This window comes from Astyanax mexicanus, chromosome 23, assembly GCF_023375975.1.
Source record: "Astyanax mexicanus isolate ESR-SI-001 chromosome 23, AstMex3_surface, whole genome shotgun sequence".
Taxonomy (NCBI): domain Eukaryota; kingdom Metazoa; phylum Chordata; class Actinopteri; order Characiformes; family Acestrorhamphidae; genus Astyanax; species Astyanax mexicanus.
The window spans coordinates 27,740,421-27,758,226 of NC_064430.1; the positions used below are offsets into that span (position 1 = coordinate 27,740,421).

The following is a 17,806-nucleotide window of genomic DNA, read 5'->3' on the forward strand; positions in this document are numbered from 1 at the left end:
ACAGCTTCTTCTCCAGAGCCATACATGATCTGAACACTACCAGCATCACACTCACTGTTAGACCTGTAGTGCGCATTCACATCACTACCGCACACTTTCAGACCACTGCTCTGATACCAGCTGCAATATATTTATACATTATTCTACCCTGAATTCTGTATATGGACTTTCTGAGCTGTTACATACAAACTACTGTATATATTTTCACATGGTATTATTCCTGTCGTCAGTATTAACATGTTAATAATGCATGTGATGTGATTGTTGTGATTGGCTAATTGACTGATTGACACCTCTAGTTATCTAATTATTAATTATTTAAAAATGTATATGTGCAGTATTTGCAGACCCAAACAATATAAGTATATGGACATGTATTTTCTTACACAGAATATATTTAAAATATATTGTTTAATTTCAAAAAATGTGTTTCAACCAATTTAATGCCCGTCTGTCCCTCTGTCCGTTTTTGTCTTGCTGTCTTTTTGTTTGTCTGTCTCTCTGGTTGTTTCTCTGTCTATATATCCTTCCATCTCTGTATGTCTGTCTCTCTGTTTATCTGTCTGTCCATGTCTGTATCTATCTGCCTGTCTGTCTGTCTGTGTGTGCCTTTGTCTGTTTGTACATCTCTGTCCCTCTGTCTGTCCATCTCTCTATCTGTTTTTCTGTCTGTCTCTATGTCTCTCTGTCTGTCTGTCTCTCTGTTTGTCTTTGTCTCTGTCTGTTTGTCAATCTGTCTGGTTGTTTCTCTGTCCATCCCTATATCTATCTGTCTCTCTGTTCATCTGTCTGTCCCTGTCCCTATCTGTCTGGCTGTACACCTCTGTCTCTCTGTCTGTCTCTCTGTCTGTCTCTCTGTCTGCTTGTACATCGTAATTCCTCTGTCTGTCGGTCTTCATATCTTTCTGTCTGTCTCTCTGTCTTCCTGTCTGTCTATCTGTCTGTCTGTTCATCCCTCTATCTCTGTTTCACTGTCTGTCCATCTCTGCTTGTTTGCTTGTCTGTCTGTCTGTCTCCCTATTTGTCTCTCTGTCTGTTTCTACATCTCTGTTCCATCGTCTCTCTGCCAGTCTCCCTATCTGTCTGTCTGTCTTTCTATCTATCTCTCTGTCTGTCTTTCTGTCTCCCTATCTGTCTCTGTATCTGTCTGTTTGTCTTTCTTACTGTCTCTCTGTTTCTATCTCTCTTTCTTTCTCTTTGTTTATTTCTCTCCCTGTTTCTCTCTGTTTCTATCTGTCTCTCTGTCTGTCTGTCTGTCTGATCATCTGTCTCTCTGTCTGTATTAGATATATATGCTTCTGTTGATGTGTGGTTTTTTTGTGTTTGGTGTTGCAGAAAGCAGATGACCGAGAGAAAAGGCAGGAAGCTCATCGTTTCCACTTCGACGCCATGTGAAGATCCGGAGGGGCGTCGTGCCGCGTTCATCTCACCGGAGGATTTATTTAATAACTTATTGTCTGTTTTCTTTCCCCTCTGGAGCGTGTTTACGTGTGTTTGAGTTGAATGTGCTGTTCTGTATGAGTGAGATATCTCTGGCTGAACAGGTTTTTTTTCTTGTTTTCTGGTTTCTGCTCTGTAACGGATGGATGTTTACTTGAATATGAGAATATAAGAGGGATGTTCTCATGGATGAAGTGTTGATTTCCTAGAGCTTAAAGAACATTTCAGTGCCATTTTTGTTGGTCTTGTTGAGGTAAACTTGACCTAAACTGATGCTGCGTTTGAGTGTAAATCGGAAGGTTGTGTATACTTGTAAACTATGTCATCGAGTCATCCAAAATGTGTGAAATTATACAAGAAATTAAGTTAGAAATTAGTAAAGTAAGCTTTGAATTGTAATAATTAAAAAACATTACCAAAAACTGATTTTAAACACTTGCATAAATAGTAATTATTGGCATAAACCTACCGATATGATGTGTATCATGATACAGGGGATACAATTCAGTATACAGTGTCTCGCTTTATTGTGATACTGTAAGTAAGGTAATATATTGCATCTGTTTAAATCAAATTTTAGAAAAACACAATAATATTTTTAAAATCTGAATAAAGGGAAAGTTTTATTTTTTGTCCAATCAGAACAGGAAGATTTTTAAAATGTAAACTGAAAATTAAACATTGATACTGTGTTTTTGCTCAATACTCAATACAGTTTGGCAAAACAAAATATTGCAATAATTTGATGTGTAGATACTTTCTCAATATAGAAAGGAATTAGTCCCAAATTGAAAAGCAAACACTATCATGGAAAAATTTAAATGCAAAATGTTTTTCCTTAAAATGAAATGCAAAACCACTATTATATTACCTTAGACATTATATGCACTTTATCTCTTTATTAAAAAACATTACCCAATCATTTACATTTTCCAAATCAAATGCTAAATTTGTGTCAGAATTGCACTTAAAATGCAGTCAGCTCAACTGCATCGTTTTTCACTGTGTGGTGCTCAAACGTTCAAAAGCAAATCACAATGCAACGGATTACATTTCGTCTAGGAGAAGTGTAATCACTGTCCAATCAGAACCCACTACTAAAATTGGGGCGGGGCTGAGAAACCAGTAAGAAGCGAGCACCCATAGCTGTATTTTAAGCCATGAAAAAATGACTTTTGTGACAAGATATAAGAGGAAATACACACTCTTAATTCTATAAATTAAGGCTGGCACAGTTACAATCAACTGCAAGTTTTTCAGAGTTGAGTAGATTTTAACACAGGTTTGATTCTCACACTTAGGGCGTTTTTACCTAAGCCTGGGTGCGTTTTCTCCAGGGCTTTGGTACGTTTGTCCAGTTTAAACGCTCAGGAGCAATCAGTCAAGAGTATCGATCTCCGGTCGGTTGTCTCGGGTCTGCTGGTGTGGACTGTGCGGGTGTGGAAGCTATCCAAGCTCAGGTCTGCGTGGGGTAGCGTGGGTGTGTTTGGTTCATTTTTTAACATCATGCTTCCTATAATTGAGTTTTACATTGACTGATTTTTTTTTTTTTTTTTTAGCCCTGCCCCAATTTCAGTAGTGCGTTGTCTGACTGGACAGTGATTACATTTTATTGTGGCACGAATACAGCGCTGCTCCTAGACGAACTGCAATCCTGTGCACTGTGATTTGCTTGTGAACATTCACAGCCAGCGCCACACAGTGGATTGAATACATTTCAATTGAGCTGATTAGCATTAGGATTGTAAGGAAGTTTGTGTGCGATTCTGACACGAATGTAAATTCTTGTGTATTGTTTTTCAGTAAAGAGATCAGATACAGTGAAATGTAATGTAATAGAGGTTTTGCATTTTATTTTGGCACGCGTTCTGCATGTTAGTGAGAAAAAGCTATGCATTTTGTAGATTGCATTTACAGTTTTCCACAGTAGTTTTTGCTTTTTTTCAATTTGGCACTAATTCTTTACCCTTTCCTACACCCTTATTGGCTGTGCAAGTGCAACTTAGGAATGTTACAAGTGGTATTTCCCAACGTTTTCCGACATCACTCAAACTCAGCGTAAGTGTATTTATAAATGTATTTCTTTTAGAAGTTGCAAATGGAAAATTGCATTTGTAGGACCAGTTGAGGGACATTTTTCTATGTTTTATTATTTTTAAATGGTACTTTTCTTTTTTTTATTTTTCTTACTTTCCTAAAGTCCTTCTTCCATTGCTATATTTCTGTATTTCCCACTTGTTTGTTTCCCTCACGCAGGCCACTTTTGGCTGAAAGTAATCAGCAAGGTGCAGATCCACCAATTCTTTCATTTATTCAGGATTTGCAGCTGCTGTTCTCTGTAAGATTGGCTTCAGCGGTGTTATCTCCACTATTCCCGCTCAGAGGGAGCTCTGCTGCAGGACGCGGACGTGTTGCTTGAGTCGGGAAGGTCGTTATGTTTCATTTCTGCTCGAGAACAGACATTGATGCTCTCTCTCACCCAATTTCATGCCCGCGCTGGAGTCCACTCAGTCTCGGCCTGCGCTGCACTGCAACCTGCAGATTTCTCACAATTACCTGTGTTAAACTGCTGTGAGAATACCGCACCGTTCCACGCTTTGGCCTAAATAAGTGTCCCACCATCTGTCCCTCATGTTCTGAAATGTAATGCATCTAAATTCTGCAGCCCAGACTCTGACTATAAACACAGGCTGTCGTACCTGCTGTTTCTCACTCTCGCAAGTTTTACACAACTCAACTTTACAGAAACTGGAGCGGCGCTTCCTCAGTGTATACCTCTAATAATACCTACATTTAGAGTTTATTTTATATATATATATATGAACCAGTCAAACGTTTGGACACCCTTTAAATTCAGTGAAAATCATGTGGAATTATGTAGTAAATGAAAAAGTGTTTAACAAACCAGATTCTTTAAAAAGTAGCACCAATTGCTTAGATTAGACAGTTTTGCACATCTCTGCTGGATTTTCTCAGTCAGATTTATGAGGTAGAGACACCTGAAAATTCAGGCTTTCAGTTAACAGCTGTGCTGAACTCATCAAGAGTTAATCACTTGAATTTCTTGTCTCTCAATAAAGTGTTTGAGAGCATCAGTTAAAGTAAAGTAGTGAAGAGGTAGAGTTACAGGTATACAGTGAATAGTGAATATTTGAGTAATGTTCTAATCCAGATTATGAGAAACAAGAACTACTCAACTAAATAAAGAAAACTAATAAAAAATATATACTTTAAGTATAAATGAAGGTCAGTCAATAAAATAAGTATTCTCAAGTGCAGTCACCGCAAAAAAGACCATGAAAAACCTTTTGATGATGAAACTGGCACTCATCAGGACCACTGCCAGGAAAGAAAAAGCAAGAGTTGCCTCTGCTGTGTACAGAGTTACCAGCCTCAGAAACCCCTAAAAGTTAACAGCTCCCTAAATGCTTCTTCACAGAGTATTTTGGTTTGTTTAACACTTTTAATGATTCCTTTTGCATGTTTCTGTACAACAGAGGTAACTCTTGGGTTTCCTTTCCTGATGAGTAGTCCTGATGAGAGCCAGTTTCATCACTGTGGAGTTAACCTTTATTTATACTGACCTAAATTCCTGTAAAGACAGTTTCTGCTACAAACACTGAATAAACAGGTGTTCCAACACTTTTATTTCAATACAGTATATCTTTAAAATGAAAACTTGCTTGTGCACTACAGTTTCTTCTGTGTAAAAATTGTCGAAATAATGAGGTGTGAGCTTTTGAAACAGCATATTGGTGGGCAAAGCTTGAATATACTCTAGCCTGATTGTCTTTAATTCTTGAGAATTCTTAAGAATAAACTTTATAAATGCGGCTTGGTTTCGAATTGTTGACAGAATAAAAAAATAGAGGTTCTTTAAATGTTTAAAGACCTCAAATCACATTTATAAACAGTTCTACTGTTCAACAGCAGTGGTTCCCAACACTGGTTCTTGATATGTTAGTGGTTTCTTGCTCTAAAACTTAAACTTAAGGTCAGAGCTGATTAGCTCCACTGCATACTTAATATCTTAATATTTCTCCCTGACACAGCAGTGCTGCTGGAGTTCTTAAACATCTCAGTGTTACTGCTGTGTTACTACTGTTGGAATAAGGATGATGAAGTTGATCTGCAGTGTTTATATAAAGTGTGTAAGATGAGGAACTTCCATACTGTCCTTACTGACCTTCAGTTATTCATTTCTAAAGCTGTGTGAGGCCTAATATGAATGAACAGACCCTCTTAATAAAGGGTTTAGTGTAATTAGTGAATCATAATACCTAATGTCTATGAATCACCATGGCTGGGCTTTAATTTGCATATCTTTTCTTTCACCTTTACTGTATTAACTTTCCTCTCATTACCGACCCTCATTAGCACTGGCTCGCCTGTGTTTTTGTGGGTGTGTATTTTGCTGTGATTTCTTACTACTGGTTAGAAATTGTTTTTATAAAAATATTGTTTTGTTTGCTTTTGTTGTAATAAACTGGGATTTGGGTGTAAATTGGGGTCGGCTGTTCTGAATGTTCTGCACTTTCATAAAGCTGTGTTAATCATTAGTTATTATTATTTTTGTAATCAAGTTTTTTATTGATTTTTTATTTTTTTTGAAAACAGTTGCAAAAAAAAAAAAGAGTACAGTAAATAGTGTTTGACTATTCCTTTTAAGTTCCACCCACATCCACCAGACCACGCCCGCTTCCACCAGACCCGCCCACAACCATCCGACCACGCCCACATCCCCCCGACCTCGTCCATATCCACCCCGGTCTGTCCATAACCACCCTGCCCCGTCTACATCCACCCCAACTACGCCCACATTCATCCCGACTCCACCCACATTCACTCCACCCCGGCCACATCCACCTGACCCTGTCCACATCCATTCAGACCCTGTCCACATCCACCCAGACCCCTGCCCACTTCCACCCAACCCCGCCCACATCCACACTGCCCTGTCCACAACCACTCCGCCCACATCCACCCCTCCCTGCCCACATCCACCCGACCCCACCCACAGCAACCCGACCCCTGTCCACATCCACCCGACCCTGTCCACATCCACCCGACCCTGTCCACATCCACCCAGACCCCTGTCCACATCCACCCGACCCCTGTCCACATCCACCCAGACCCCTGTCCACATCCACCCGACCCTGCCCACATCCACCCAGACCCCTGCCCACTCCCACCCAGATCCCTGCCCACTTCCACCCAACCCCGCCCACATCCACACTGCCCTGTCCACAACCACTCCGCCCACATCCACCCGTGGGGTGGGGTTGGGTGCCCACATCCACCCGACCCCACCCACAGCAACCCGACCCCTTCCACATCCACCCGACCCTGTCCACATCCACCCGACCCTGTCCACATCCACCCGACCCCTCCCACATCCAGCTGACCATGTCCACATCAATCCAACCCCTGCCCACATCCACCGAACCCCGACCTCGTCCACATCCACCCCGTCCACATCCACCTGACCAAGCCCATATCAATCCAACCCCCTCCTACAACCACCCCACCCACATCCACCCCGCCCTGTCCACATCTTCCCTAAATATTAATGTTCTAACCCGTTTAGTACTAACAGGAAGAAGTGATGAAGCATTGCTACTGCGGCACGCATCAAATGCAACATTTTACAGATTTTAATTTATTTATATGCAACATTTTTTTTTGTTGACATGACTGGTTGACAAATCGCAACCAGCTAGGAAATGTGTTTAATAAATGTTTTAAATTGTAGCTTTTTACACTAATACATTAACACATTAAGGCTGTGTCCCAATTGCATACTACATACTAATCCTATTTGATATATGCGTACAGTACCAGTGAAAAATTTGGACACTCCTCTTTTCATTCGGTGTTTTTCTTTTCTTTTTCTTTTTTTTCTACATTGACATGAAAACAGTTAAGGGGCACATATGGAATTACATATTAAACAGTAAAAAAAAAGCATGTAGCATTATCCAGCATTTTTTTTATCTTTATATATAATGAAAATAATAATGTTGCAGATGTGAGTAGCTCCTATTGTTCCATGATGCATTGCATTGTGGGATAATAGTGTGCATCATTACAACACATTTTTAAAAAAAATGAGCATTTCTGTGTTGTATGTATGGTGGATATTTAAGTAAACTCAACTTTAACCCTTTATTATACATACTACATACTAAGCCTAATAATCAAAGACTAATAAGTATTAGTACACACTTGGGATGCACCTTTAGTATTTATTCAGTGGCAAAATTTGTGTGAAAACCTACAAAGAAATGCATAAACTGATTTGGCAAAATTTGCAATTTCTATGCATCTTAATTATATGCATTTTTATTTTATTTTTAATATTGTTCAAGACATTTCTGTGTTGCATTGATTTGTAATATAGCAGTACTGTATGCATCATATACAAAACACTAGCTGGTGTTAGTAGGTGGTACACAATTGGGACACGCCCCTCGGTCTCTTCAACAGTAGATTTGCACGTTTAGGCAACAGTAGAGCCTTAAAACCGGCCCTTTATAGGGCAGATCATGATCATCTAAATAATTGTATATTTTGCATGTATGTGGCCATAACACAGATCCATAATCTCAAACTGCATTGTGTTTAATGTACTTTAATTAATTTTATGTATTTTTTTTGTGATGGGCAGTCGGTTAAATCCGTCACTAAATGCGTCTGAATTGTCACTGAAAAATAAACAGAATCAGTTGCTTTGTTATCCTGGTGTCGCCTTTTATTGTTTCATTCTGAGTCAATTTAATACAACCCCATAATCACAACACAAGCCTTATGTTCACCATGACCAGAAGAAGCTCCGCCCACTTCTCTACTACAATACAGAGTTACTATATTCACTAATACCACTTACAACTTTACCACTGTACACAACACAAGCCTTATGTTCACCATGACCAGAAGAAGCTCCGCCCACTTCTCTACTACAATACAGAGTTACTATATTCACTAATACCACTTACAACTTTACTAATGTACACAACACAAGCCTTATGTTCACCATGTCCAGAAGCTCCGCCCACTTCTCTACAATATTGTGTATTTAACTAAACATAAGTTGAAAAGGATTTGCAAATATTCTCATATCCTCATATTCTGGTTTTATTTGTGTTTTACACAGCTTTCATCTTCTTAGGAGTTGGGGTTTTATAATCATACTGTATATTAGAGGATTAAGCATGCTCTAAAACCAGCAAGACTTCCTGTCTGATCATACTGATTAATGAGCTGTGCAGGAACCAATTAGATTCATTGTCAGTGCAGTATGAATGTTATATTAATACTACATAATCATACTGAGATAACTGCCCTGTGTTCATTTTAACAGAGAAACCAGGCTGCCCTGTTTCAGAGACAGTGTCAGCTATTCTTACTGCACCAGGTGTCAGGCCTTCTGCTCGCTTCTCTAAAAGCTTATTACTTATTATACCACACATATACCACACAGTTAGTTTTAGCTAGTGCGATGTGACTAATGTGTACATCACATTGAGATATATTTTATATTTATACAAACCGCTCTGGAAAAAAATTAAGAGACCACATAAGGACAATGTTTTTCCCTAATTTTGCCAATTTGAAAACCTCTGGAATATAATCAAGAGGAAGATGGATGATCACAAGCCATCAAACCAAACTGAACTTCTTGAATTTTTGCACCAGGAGTAAAGCAGCATAAAGTTATCCAAAAGCAGTGTGTAAGACTGGTGGAGGAGAACATGATGCCAAGATGCATGAAAAAACTGTGATTAAAAACCAGGGTTATTCCACCAAATATTGATTTCTGAGCTCTTCAGACTTTATGAATAAGAACTTGTTTTTTTTTGGGGGGGGGGGGGGGGGGGGGTTTGCATTATTGAGGTCTATATCTATATTGTATATTTAATAGATTAACACAGTTAGACCTATAAATATTTGGTCAGTAATACAATCTTATTGAACTATTAAACTATTAGTTTACTATCACTTAGTGCGGACAGCTGAGAAGATCATCGGAGTCTCTCTTCCCTCCATCACTGAGATCTACACCACACGCTGCATCCGCAAAGCCACCAGCATTGTGGACGACCCCACCCATCCCTCACACGGACTCTTCGCTCTGATAAGAAGATACAGGAGCATCCGAGCCTCCACTACTAGACTCTGCAACAGCTTCCTCCACCAGGCAGTCAGACTCCTCAACACACAGAGACAGAGCTGAACCCCACCCCACCTACCACAGACCCAACACACTCACACAAAACTGAACTGAACCCCCCCACCACCACCCTTTACACACACAAAGACTGAACTTCACCCACACACACACCCACTCAGCACACAGAGACTGAAATGTCTTTATTCCTATCAGCAATATTTGCTGCTACTCTCAAAAACTTTAAACTCTCTACCTCAGTAACTGCTGTGATTATATATGTTCTATATGTTACAGTATGTTACACATCTCTGCACCTTATCCTCACTATACACTTTATTATACCGTATCGGTACTGCACTGTCCTGTCTTTAAATTGTCTCGTACTTTGTATTTATTGTATTTATTGTTATTTAGTGTTATAGTTTTATGTTGCACTGTCGTCACTCTTGCACTTAGCAAGAACACCAGCCATCACAAAGCAGCAAAATTATATTTTTACAAGTAAAATACTGCCAAAATGAGTAATATTACACATTATACACACATTTCTGGTGTACCACAACAACCACATGGAAATGTCATTGAAACCACCTAAATAAGCGATACTCAAGAGGCCTCCTAAGATTACATATCAATTACTTGGGTATACATTTAAGGCATTTAACGAACATGGTAGACGCTCTTACACACTAAGAAAAATAAGAACAGATTTGTACCTAAAAGGGTACAAAGCTTGTCGCTGGGGCTGTACTTTATACTGGAGGTACAAAAAAGTACCTTTCAGTGAAAGTCCTTTTTTGAACCCATATTTTTGTGCCAGTAAAGATTATAAACATCACCATAAACTGAATGTGTGCCAAGAACAAGAAATTGTCTGGCTTTCAAATGAAAAAATGTGCAATTAAAATATATATTGTTTATTAGTACAGTGATACAGAATACTGAATGTACCTTTTGGCTGGTTAAATGGTACAAATTTGTACTTATTGCTGTTAGAAAAGACTTTGTACTTCAAAGGGAACAAATCTGACCCTGTAAAGACCAATATGATACCATTGAGGGTACAATTATGAAGAGTGTACCTTTGAGTACAAAAAAGTATTCATATCGTACCTCTGTTTTATAGAGTGTATCCAGAGCAACTTATGAAAGTGCTTCATAATTCAAAATAATCTTTAGCTAGTTTATCGAGACAAGGATCAGAAAGACAAATCTGGCTTTGATATTGTTTAGACACTTAGGAAAAAAGTGTAAAAGTTTTTAGGAACTCTTTAAAAAGATTTGAAGACCATGAGTGATGGAAGGACTTTTCTGACACCCAGTGGAAGTTCGTTCCTCCAGCTCTTTGGTGCAGGACAGAGGAGAGTCAGGAAGTCTGTCTTTTCTGAGACTTGAGGGATGGGGGATCGAGCTGAGCTGAAACTGGAAGCTCTATGAGCTCTTGGTGCAGATCTGGCTTTGACCATTGCCACCAAATATAAAGGAGCTGGTCTGATTTTTTTGGCTTTGTAGGCAAGAGTCAGAGTCACAGAGGGTTCTGAATCTGATGCAGGAGTGGCGTCAGGAAGCCAGTGGAGGGAACCCAGCAAAGGTGTTATATACAGTATATATAATATATATAGCTACTCAGCTGTATATATCCCCCAACATTGGTGATGCCACAACACAAGAAAGAAGAAGTCTAGCACATGCCTCCTCTGATACATGTGAAGTCAGCCCCCACTTCTTTTTGAACTTCTGCTGATGCAGCATTAGTAAGTAGCATCACAGCGCTAACGCTCGGAGGAAAGCGCAACGACTCGGTTCTGATACATCAGCTCACAGACGCAGGCTTGTGCTGATCAACATCAATCTAATGTACCCACCCAGAGAGAGCAAGACCAATTGTGCTCTCTCAGGGTTCCGGCAGCTGATGGCAAACTGCATGACCGGGATTCTTTATTTGCTTTCTTTTTCTCCATCTTTCTCTTTCCTGTCTCCTTAAATCTCTGTCTCCTCTCTCTCTCTCTCTCTCTCTCTCTCTCTCTTTTCTTCTTCTCCTGCAATCTCTTTCTTCTCTTTCCTCCTCCCTCCATCTCTTTTCCATCTCTCCTTCCAGTTTCTTTGTCTTTATCCCTATCCCTCTCTTTCTCTCCCTCTTTTTCCCCCTCCATCTCTCTTTTTTCTCTTCCTCTTTACTGTCTATGCTTTCTCCATCCAGTTATTGCTCCCTCTTGTTCTCCTTTTTCTTTTTCACGATTTTTGTTCCATCTCTACTTTCTTTCTCTCTTCCCCTCTTTCCATCTTTTATTTCTCTTTTCTCTTCCTTCATCACTATTCCATCTCTTTTCATCTCTCTCTCCTGCCTCCATCTCTTTTCTTTCGCTCTCTCTTCTCCTTCCATCTCTCCCCCTCTCTCTTTCCATCTCTTTCTCTTTTTTACTCTCTCTCTCTCTCTCTCTCTCTCTCTCTCGCTCTCTCCCTGCGCATGCGCACGCACATTAGCTCGGGCGGAGTCAGCGCGCGCTGTGGCGATGGGTGAGAGAGGGAGACAGAGGGAGGTGTGAGAGGTTGTTGCGCGCGTGCAGCAGAGGCTCGTTCATCTCGCGCTCCGGGGAGTCCGCGCGCGTGCGGGTGTGTGTGTGTGTGAGTGTGAGGGAGTGAGCGAACAAGCGCGCGTGCGGGTGTGTGTGTGTGAGTGTGTGAGCGCACGCCTGCTTTCTTCGTGCGCCTTTTGGAGCTACAGGAGCGCGCGGGTCTGCACGGGACTGTGCGTATAGGGATGTAGAGCGGGCGCGGACGGCGCGCGCTGGAGGAGAGAGCTGCTGCTGCTCTGAGGGATGGGAATACGCACACGCTCGCGCGCGCACACACCCGGGCACCGTGCACGTGGAGATCGGTAATCAGAAGGCTGATAGAGATATGGAGAGATAAGAGCTGCTGACAGCTCGAGACGGCGCGCGGACAGGAGCGGAACACACACAGGGAGGGAGATGCACAGAGGTGAGTTACTCTTAGTGTGTGTGTGTGCGTGTGTGTGTGTATGTGTGATGTGTGTGTGATGTGTGTGTGAGAAAGAGAGAGAGGTGTGCGTGTGTGTTGTGAGAGAGATATGTTTGTGTGTGTGTGTGTGTGTGTGTGTGTGAGAGAGAGAGAGAGAGAGAGAGAGAGAGAGAGAGAGAGAAAGAGAGAGAGAGAAAGGATGGTGTGTTGTGAGAGAGGTGTGTGTGAGAGGAAGAGAGAGAGGTGTGTGTGTGAGAGAGAGAGGTGTGTGTGTGTGAGAGAGAGGAGTGTGTGTGTGTGTGTTGAAGATGTGTGTGTGAGAGAAAGAAAGAGAGAAAGAGGTCTGTGTGTGTGAGAGGTGTGTGTGTGTGCGTGTGTTTGTGTGTGTGTGTGTGTGTGTGTGTGTGTGAGATGTGTGTGTGTGTGTGTGTGTGTGTGTTGGAGAGCTTTAACCTCTGTAACTAGTTGCTCTTTCCCCTCCGTGACAAAATTCAGATTTATGTCGCCACCTACAGGTTAGTGGGGATACTACACCCATCTATTACTCATACAGATACATACTAAAGCCAATAATAATAATAATAATAATAATAATAATAATAATAATAATAATAATAATAATAATAATAACAATAATAATAATAATAATAACCAATAAATCTATAAAAATAATTTACATAATCACACGTCACAACAGGTCCAGTGAGAGACAGGTCCAAAGTGAGACAGGACTAGAGTGAGAAAGGGTCCAGTGTGAGAAATGTCTAACGTAAAACAGGTCCAGTGGGAGACAGTTCTGGAATGAGACAGTTCCAGTGTGAGACAGCTTCAGTGGTTCAGTGTAAGGCAGGTCAAGAGTGAGAGAGGTGTAAAGTAAGACAGGTCCAGTATTTTACTGTAAAGTAAAACAGGTCCAATGTGAGACAGGTCCAGTGAGAGACAGGTTTAGAGTAAGACAGTTCCAGTGTGAGACAGGTCCAGTATTTTACTCTAAAGTAAAACAGGTTCAGTGAGAGACAGGTTCAGTGAGAGACAGGTCTGGAATGAGACAGTTCCAGTGTGAGACAGCTTCAGTGGTTCAGTGTAAGACAGGTCTAGAGTGAGAGAGTTCCAGTGTGAGACAGGTCTAGTGAGAGACAGGTGCAGTGAGAGACATGTTCAGTATGAGACCGGTCTAGAGTACGACAGTTCCAGTGTGAGACAGGCCCAGTGTGAGACAGGTTCAGTGTGAAACAGGTTCAGTTTATTGAGACAGGTCCAGCGCAGTGAGACAGGTCTTGAGTAAGACAGGTCCAGTAGTGAGAGACAGGTCTGATGCGAGACAGGTCCTTTAGTGAGAGACAGTGTAGTGAGACAGGTTCAGTGTATTGAGACAGGTCCAGTGCAGTGAGACAGGTCCAGTTCAGTGAGACAGGTCCAGTGCAGTGAGATATTAATAAATGCTTATGTTGGCATGATTTCTCATTGCCTCTGTAGAAAATCTCTCAGAGCTGAATGGCTGCCACCCAGTCACTGCTGGTGGGGCTTAACTGGGAATAAAGGATTTGCTGGTGCTCTGGATGGAGCTCCTGAGCGTCTGCCATGTTCTCATCTCGCCTGCACCAGTAAGAGTGAAGCACTGATCCATAAACCCAGAATATTCAACATTATATACAAAATAATAGTAATTATATATGCCATATTAATGAACGCATGAGGAATATTAATAATTACACATTAAATATTAGAAACACATTGAATAATAATTGTTATACATTGGATAGAAATCCTTTTATGTGACATTTAAAACATTATGAATTTGATATTAGTCATTCCACATTTAATTGTAATCATTGGATATTGAATATTATAAATTAAATATCCATAATAACCATAATTGAAATATTATTTGCTGTCTTGACAGTTTTATCATTATCTAAGGAATATTAAGCCAAATATTCTGATAACTTGTCATTTTGTATGCAATAATAATCAATATAAATACATTACTGTTCATCCATTCGATATTAATTGTTATATAGTTCATTTTACACTAAATATGAATTATTATGTGTGGAATATTTGCCATTATACACTGAATATTGGTCATTATGTGTGGAGTAATACATTATTACTAGTCATGTACTGGTAGTAGTAGTGTGTAGTGTGTTGTGTGTAGAGCTGTGTGTAGTGTGTTGTGTGTAGAGCTGTGTGTAGAACTGTGTGTAGTGTGTTGTGTGTAGAACTGTGTGTAGTGTGTTGTGTGTAGAGCTGTGTGTAGAGCTGTGTGAAGGAGTTGTGTGTAGAGCTGTGTGTAGTGTGCATATAGCTGTTTGTGGAGCAGTGTGTAGAGCTGTGTAGAGAGCTGTGTGTAAAGTGAATGTGGAGTGTGTGTAGAGGTGTGTGTAGAGTTGTGTGTAGAGCAGTGTGTAAAGTTGTGTGTAGAGCTGCGTGTAGAGTTGTGTGTAGAGCTGTGTGTAGAGCAATGTGTATAGTTGTGTGTAGAACTGTGTGTAGAGTTGTAAGTAGAGCTGTATGTAGAGTTGTGTGTAGAGCTGTGTAGATCTGTGTGCATATAGCATGTGTAGAGCAGTGTGTAGAGCAGTGTGTAGAACGTATGTAGAGCAGTGAGAGTGTAGAGCATGTGTAGAGTGTGTGTAGAGCTGTATGTAAAGCAATGTGTAGAGCAGTGTGTAAAGTGCATGGTGAGTAGTGTGTAGAGCAGTGTGTAGAGCAGTGTGTAGAGTTGCAGTAAGACGGGAAGCAGTGCTGATGAGAGCCGTTCTGACTGTATCTGAGCTGTATTAGGAGTGTGTAGAGTTGCATGTGTAGAGCAGTGTGTAGAGCTGTGTGTATAGAGTGTGTAGAGCAGTGTGTAGAGCTGTGTGTAGAGCAGTGTGCAGAGCGTATGTAGAGCAGTGTGTAGAGTTGTGTGTATAGAACGTATGTAGAGTGTGTGTATAGCTGTAAGTGAGATGCTGATGAGAGCAGTGCTGACTGTATCTGAGCTGTATTAGGAGTGTGTATAGAGCAGTGTGTAGAGCTGTGTGTAGAGCGTGTGTAGAGCTTCAGTGAGATGCTGATGAGAGCAGTGCTGACTGTATCTGAGCTGTATTAGGAGTGTGTAGAGCAGTATTAGGAGTGTGTAGAGCTGTGTGTAGAGCAGTGTGTATAGAGCTGCAGTGAGATGCTGATGAGAGCAGTGCTGACTGTATCTGTGCCGTATTAGGAGTGTGTAGAGCAGTATTAGGAGTGTGTAGAGCTGTGTGTAGAGCAGTGTGTATAGAGCTGCAGTGAGATGCTGATGAGAGCAGTGCTGACTGTATCTGTGCTGTATTAGGAGTGTGTAGAGCTGTTTGTATAGAGCAGTGTGTAGAGCTGTGTGTAGAGCAGTGTATAGAGCTGCAGTGAGATGCTGATGAGAGCAGTGCTGACTGTATCTGAGCTGTATTAGGAGTGTGTAGAGCTGTGTATAGAGCAGTGTGTATAGAGCTGCAGTGAGATGCTGATGAGAGCAGTGCTGACTGTATCTGAGCTGTATTATGAGTGTGTAGAGCTGTGTATAGAGCAGTGTGTATAGAGCTGCAGTGAGATGCTGATGAGAGCAGTGCTGACTGTATCTGAGCTGTATTAGGGTAATGTTCTCATGGTCCTTGCGGCTTCAGCCACCGGGCTGGTGGTCCTGTCAGCAGGCATTTATTTAACACCCAATACATTAAGACGCTGCACACAATCCAGATGACATTAAGGCAGTGCAGAAAACGCTGCTCACTTCATTAGTGCAGAACCTTCCTGAAGGGTTCTCGACTGCGGGCGGGTTGGGGGTTGGAGTGGAGCTGCTTGTAGTTTAGAGCCAGAATTAGAGCTGAAAAATATGATAAAAATATTATATTATGATGTTATCATATTATATATTATTTATAATGTTATATTATATATGTAAAATATTATATCAGACATTTTCACTATGTTTTGACACTGATTGTTGATTCTCAAAAACTCTTATTAAAATTAGTGCTGGGACTAGGGGTGGGCGATATGACCCTAAAATAATATCACGATGTTTCATGGTATTTTTACGATAACAATATTCTTGGCGATATGACAAAACAATAAAAAAAAAAAAATCTAGAATACACTACTGCAAAAAAATAAATAAATAAAAAATAAAATATTGCATATGATATGAGATATTAAAAAATACACTGAAATATAAAAAAATACAAGAATTTAATCAGATTTGCAACAAAAGTCAATGATCCAGAATATCATAATACTAATAATGCACTCCATATATCTCCATATATCCAGGATTAAAGTAAAATAAATGATACTGGACAGATATAATCTGCCTCTAGTAAATATATAATGAGAAATGAGAACAGTGTTACATTTTCTTTTGCTAAAAACAGCAAAAAAAGTAGTACCCTGATGTGATAATTAGGGGTGGGTGATATGGCACCATATTTCAGATTATAATATTGCTCCCGATATTTCAGAGTATAATATCGTTCACGATATTCAAAAATGTTCAAAAATACAATATGCCACACCCATAGCTTGAAGGTTAATAATAGATTTGGGACAATAAATTAATAACGCAATATATTGTAACATTTGAATTTGTTTTGTATTGTTTTGGTATGTGGAGCCAAATATGGATATTTTTATTAAAACATAGGCACTATAAACTCCCTGAGACTTGCCACCAACTTCACTTACTAAAGTTACTGCTTCATTACTCCACATAGTGGCTCTAATCAACAAAATAAGAAAAAAATAGGTGAAGAATCCATATGCACTATATCAATTATTACAGAAACACAGTACTGTGATATATTCGTTAATATGGTCAAAGTATTGTGATTCCTATTTACCTTAGTTAATAGGGCTGTTCTTTGCCAAGAACTTACATATCATAGTACAGGGTTTATGATTCAACATATAGCAATATATTTCAATACGATATGCAAGGCAATATATTTTGCAATTGTTTAGTGCGTCTAATTTTAGGAAAATGTATCATAATGCTTGATGATATGGCCAAAAGTTATACACTTAATTTTAACAAGAACAATTTTGAGCACTATGAAAGCCTACAGTCAATGGCAAGAGTCTAAAGGCACCATTTGTCTATAGAACTTGTTATGTATATATATTGTTACATACAGTTTTAGGAGTTTTATAAGTGAATATATATTTTTAAAGATTTTTTATAACATATTGTCATAATTT

At 40.0% G+C, this 17,806-nt stretch overlaps 3 protein-coding genes across 3 annotated transcripts in view; all 3 read left to right on the plus strand.

Moving 5' to 3' along the window:
* Window positions 1–8,176, plus strand: part of itfg1 (integrin alpha FG-GAP repeat containing 1) — a 215,490-nt gene extending 207,314 nt beyond the window's left edge. The window contains exon 18 of the mRNA XM_049470889.1: window positions 1,336–8,176. Coding sequence (XP_049326846.1) covers window positions 1,336–1,395 — 60 coding nt within the window. The 3' untranslated portion in view covers window positions 1,396–8,176. The remainder of the gene's footprint in view (window positions 1–1,335) is intronic.
* On the plus strand, window positions 5,165–6,926 carry LOC107197740 (uncharacterized). The gene is made up of 2 exons (XM_049470891.1): window positions 5,165–5,169; window positions 6,110–6,926. The coding sequence occupies exons 1-2, from the start codon at window positions 5,165–5,167 to the stop codon at window positions 6,924–6,926; spliced, it is 822 nt and encodes a 273-aa protein (XP_049326848.1).
* Window positions 8,177–12,119: 3,943 nt separating the features above from the next.
* The window catches only part of LOC103023182 (neuropilin and tolloid-like protein 2), a 62,717-nt gene continuing 57,030 nt past the window's right edge, over window positions 12,120–17,806 (plus strand). Inside the window, exon 1 of the mRNA XM_022665939.2 lies at window positions 12,120–12,592. Coding sequence (XP_022521660.2) covers window positions 12,583–12,592 — 10 coding nt within the window. The 5' untranslated portion in view covers window positions 12,120–12,582. The remainder of the gene's footprint in view (window positions 12,593–17,806) is intronic.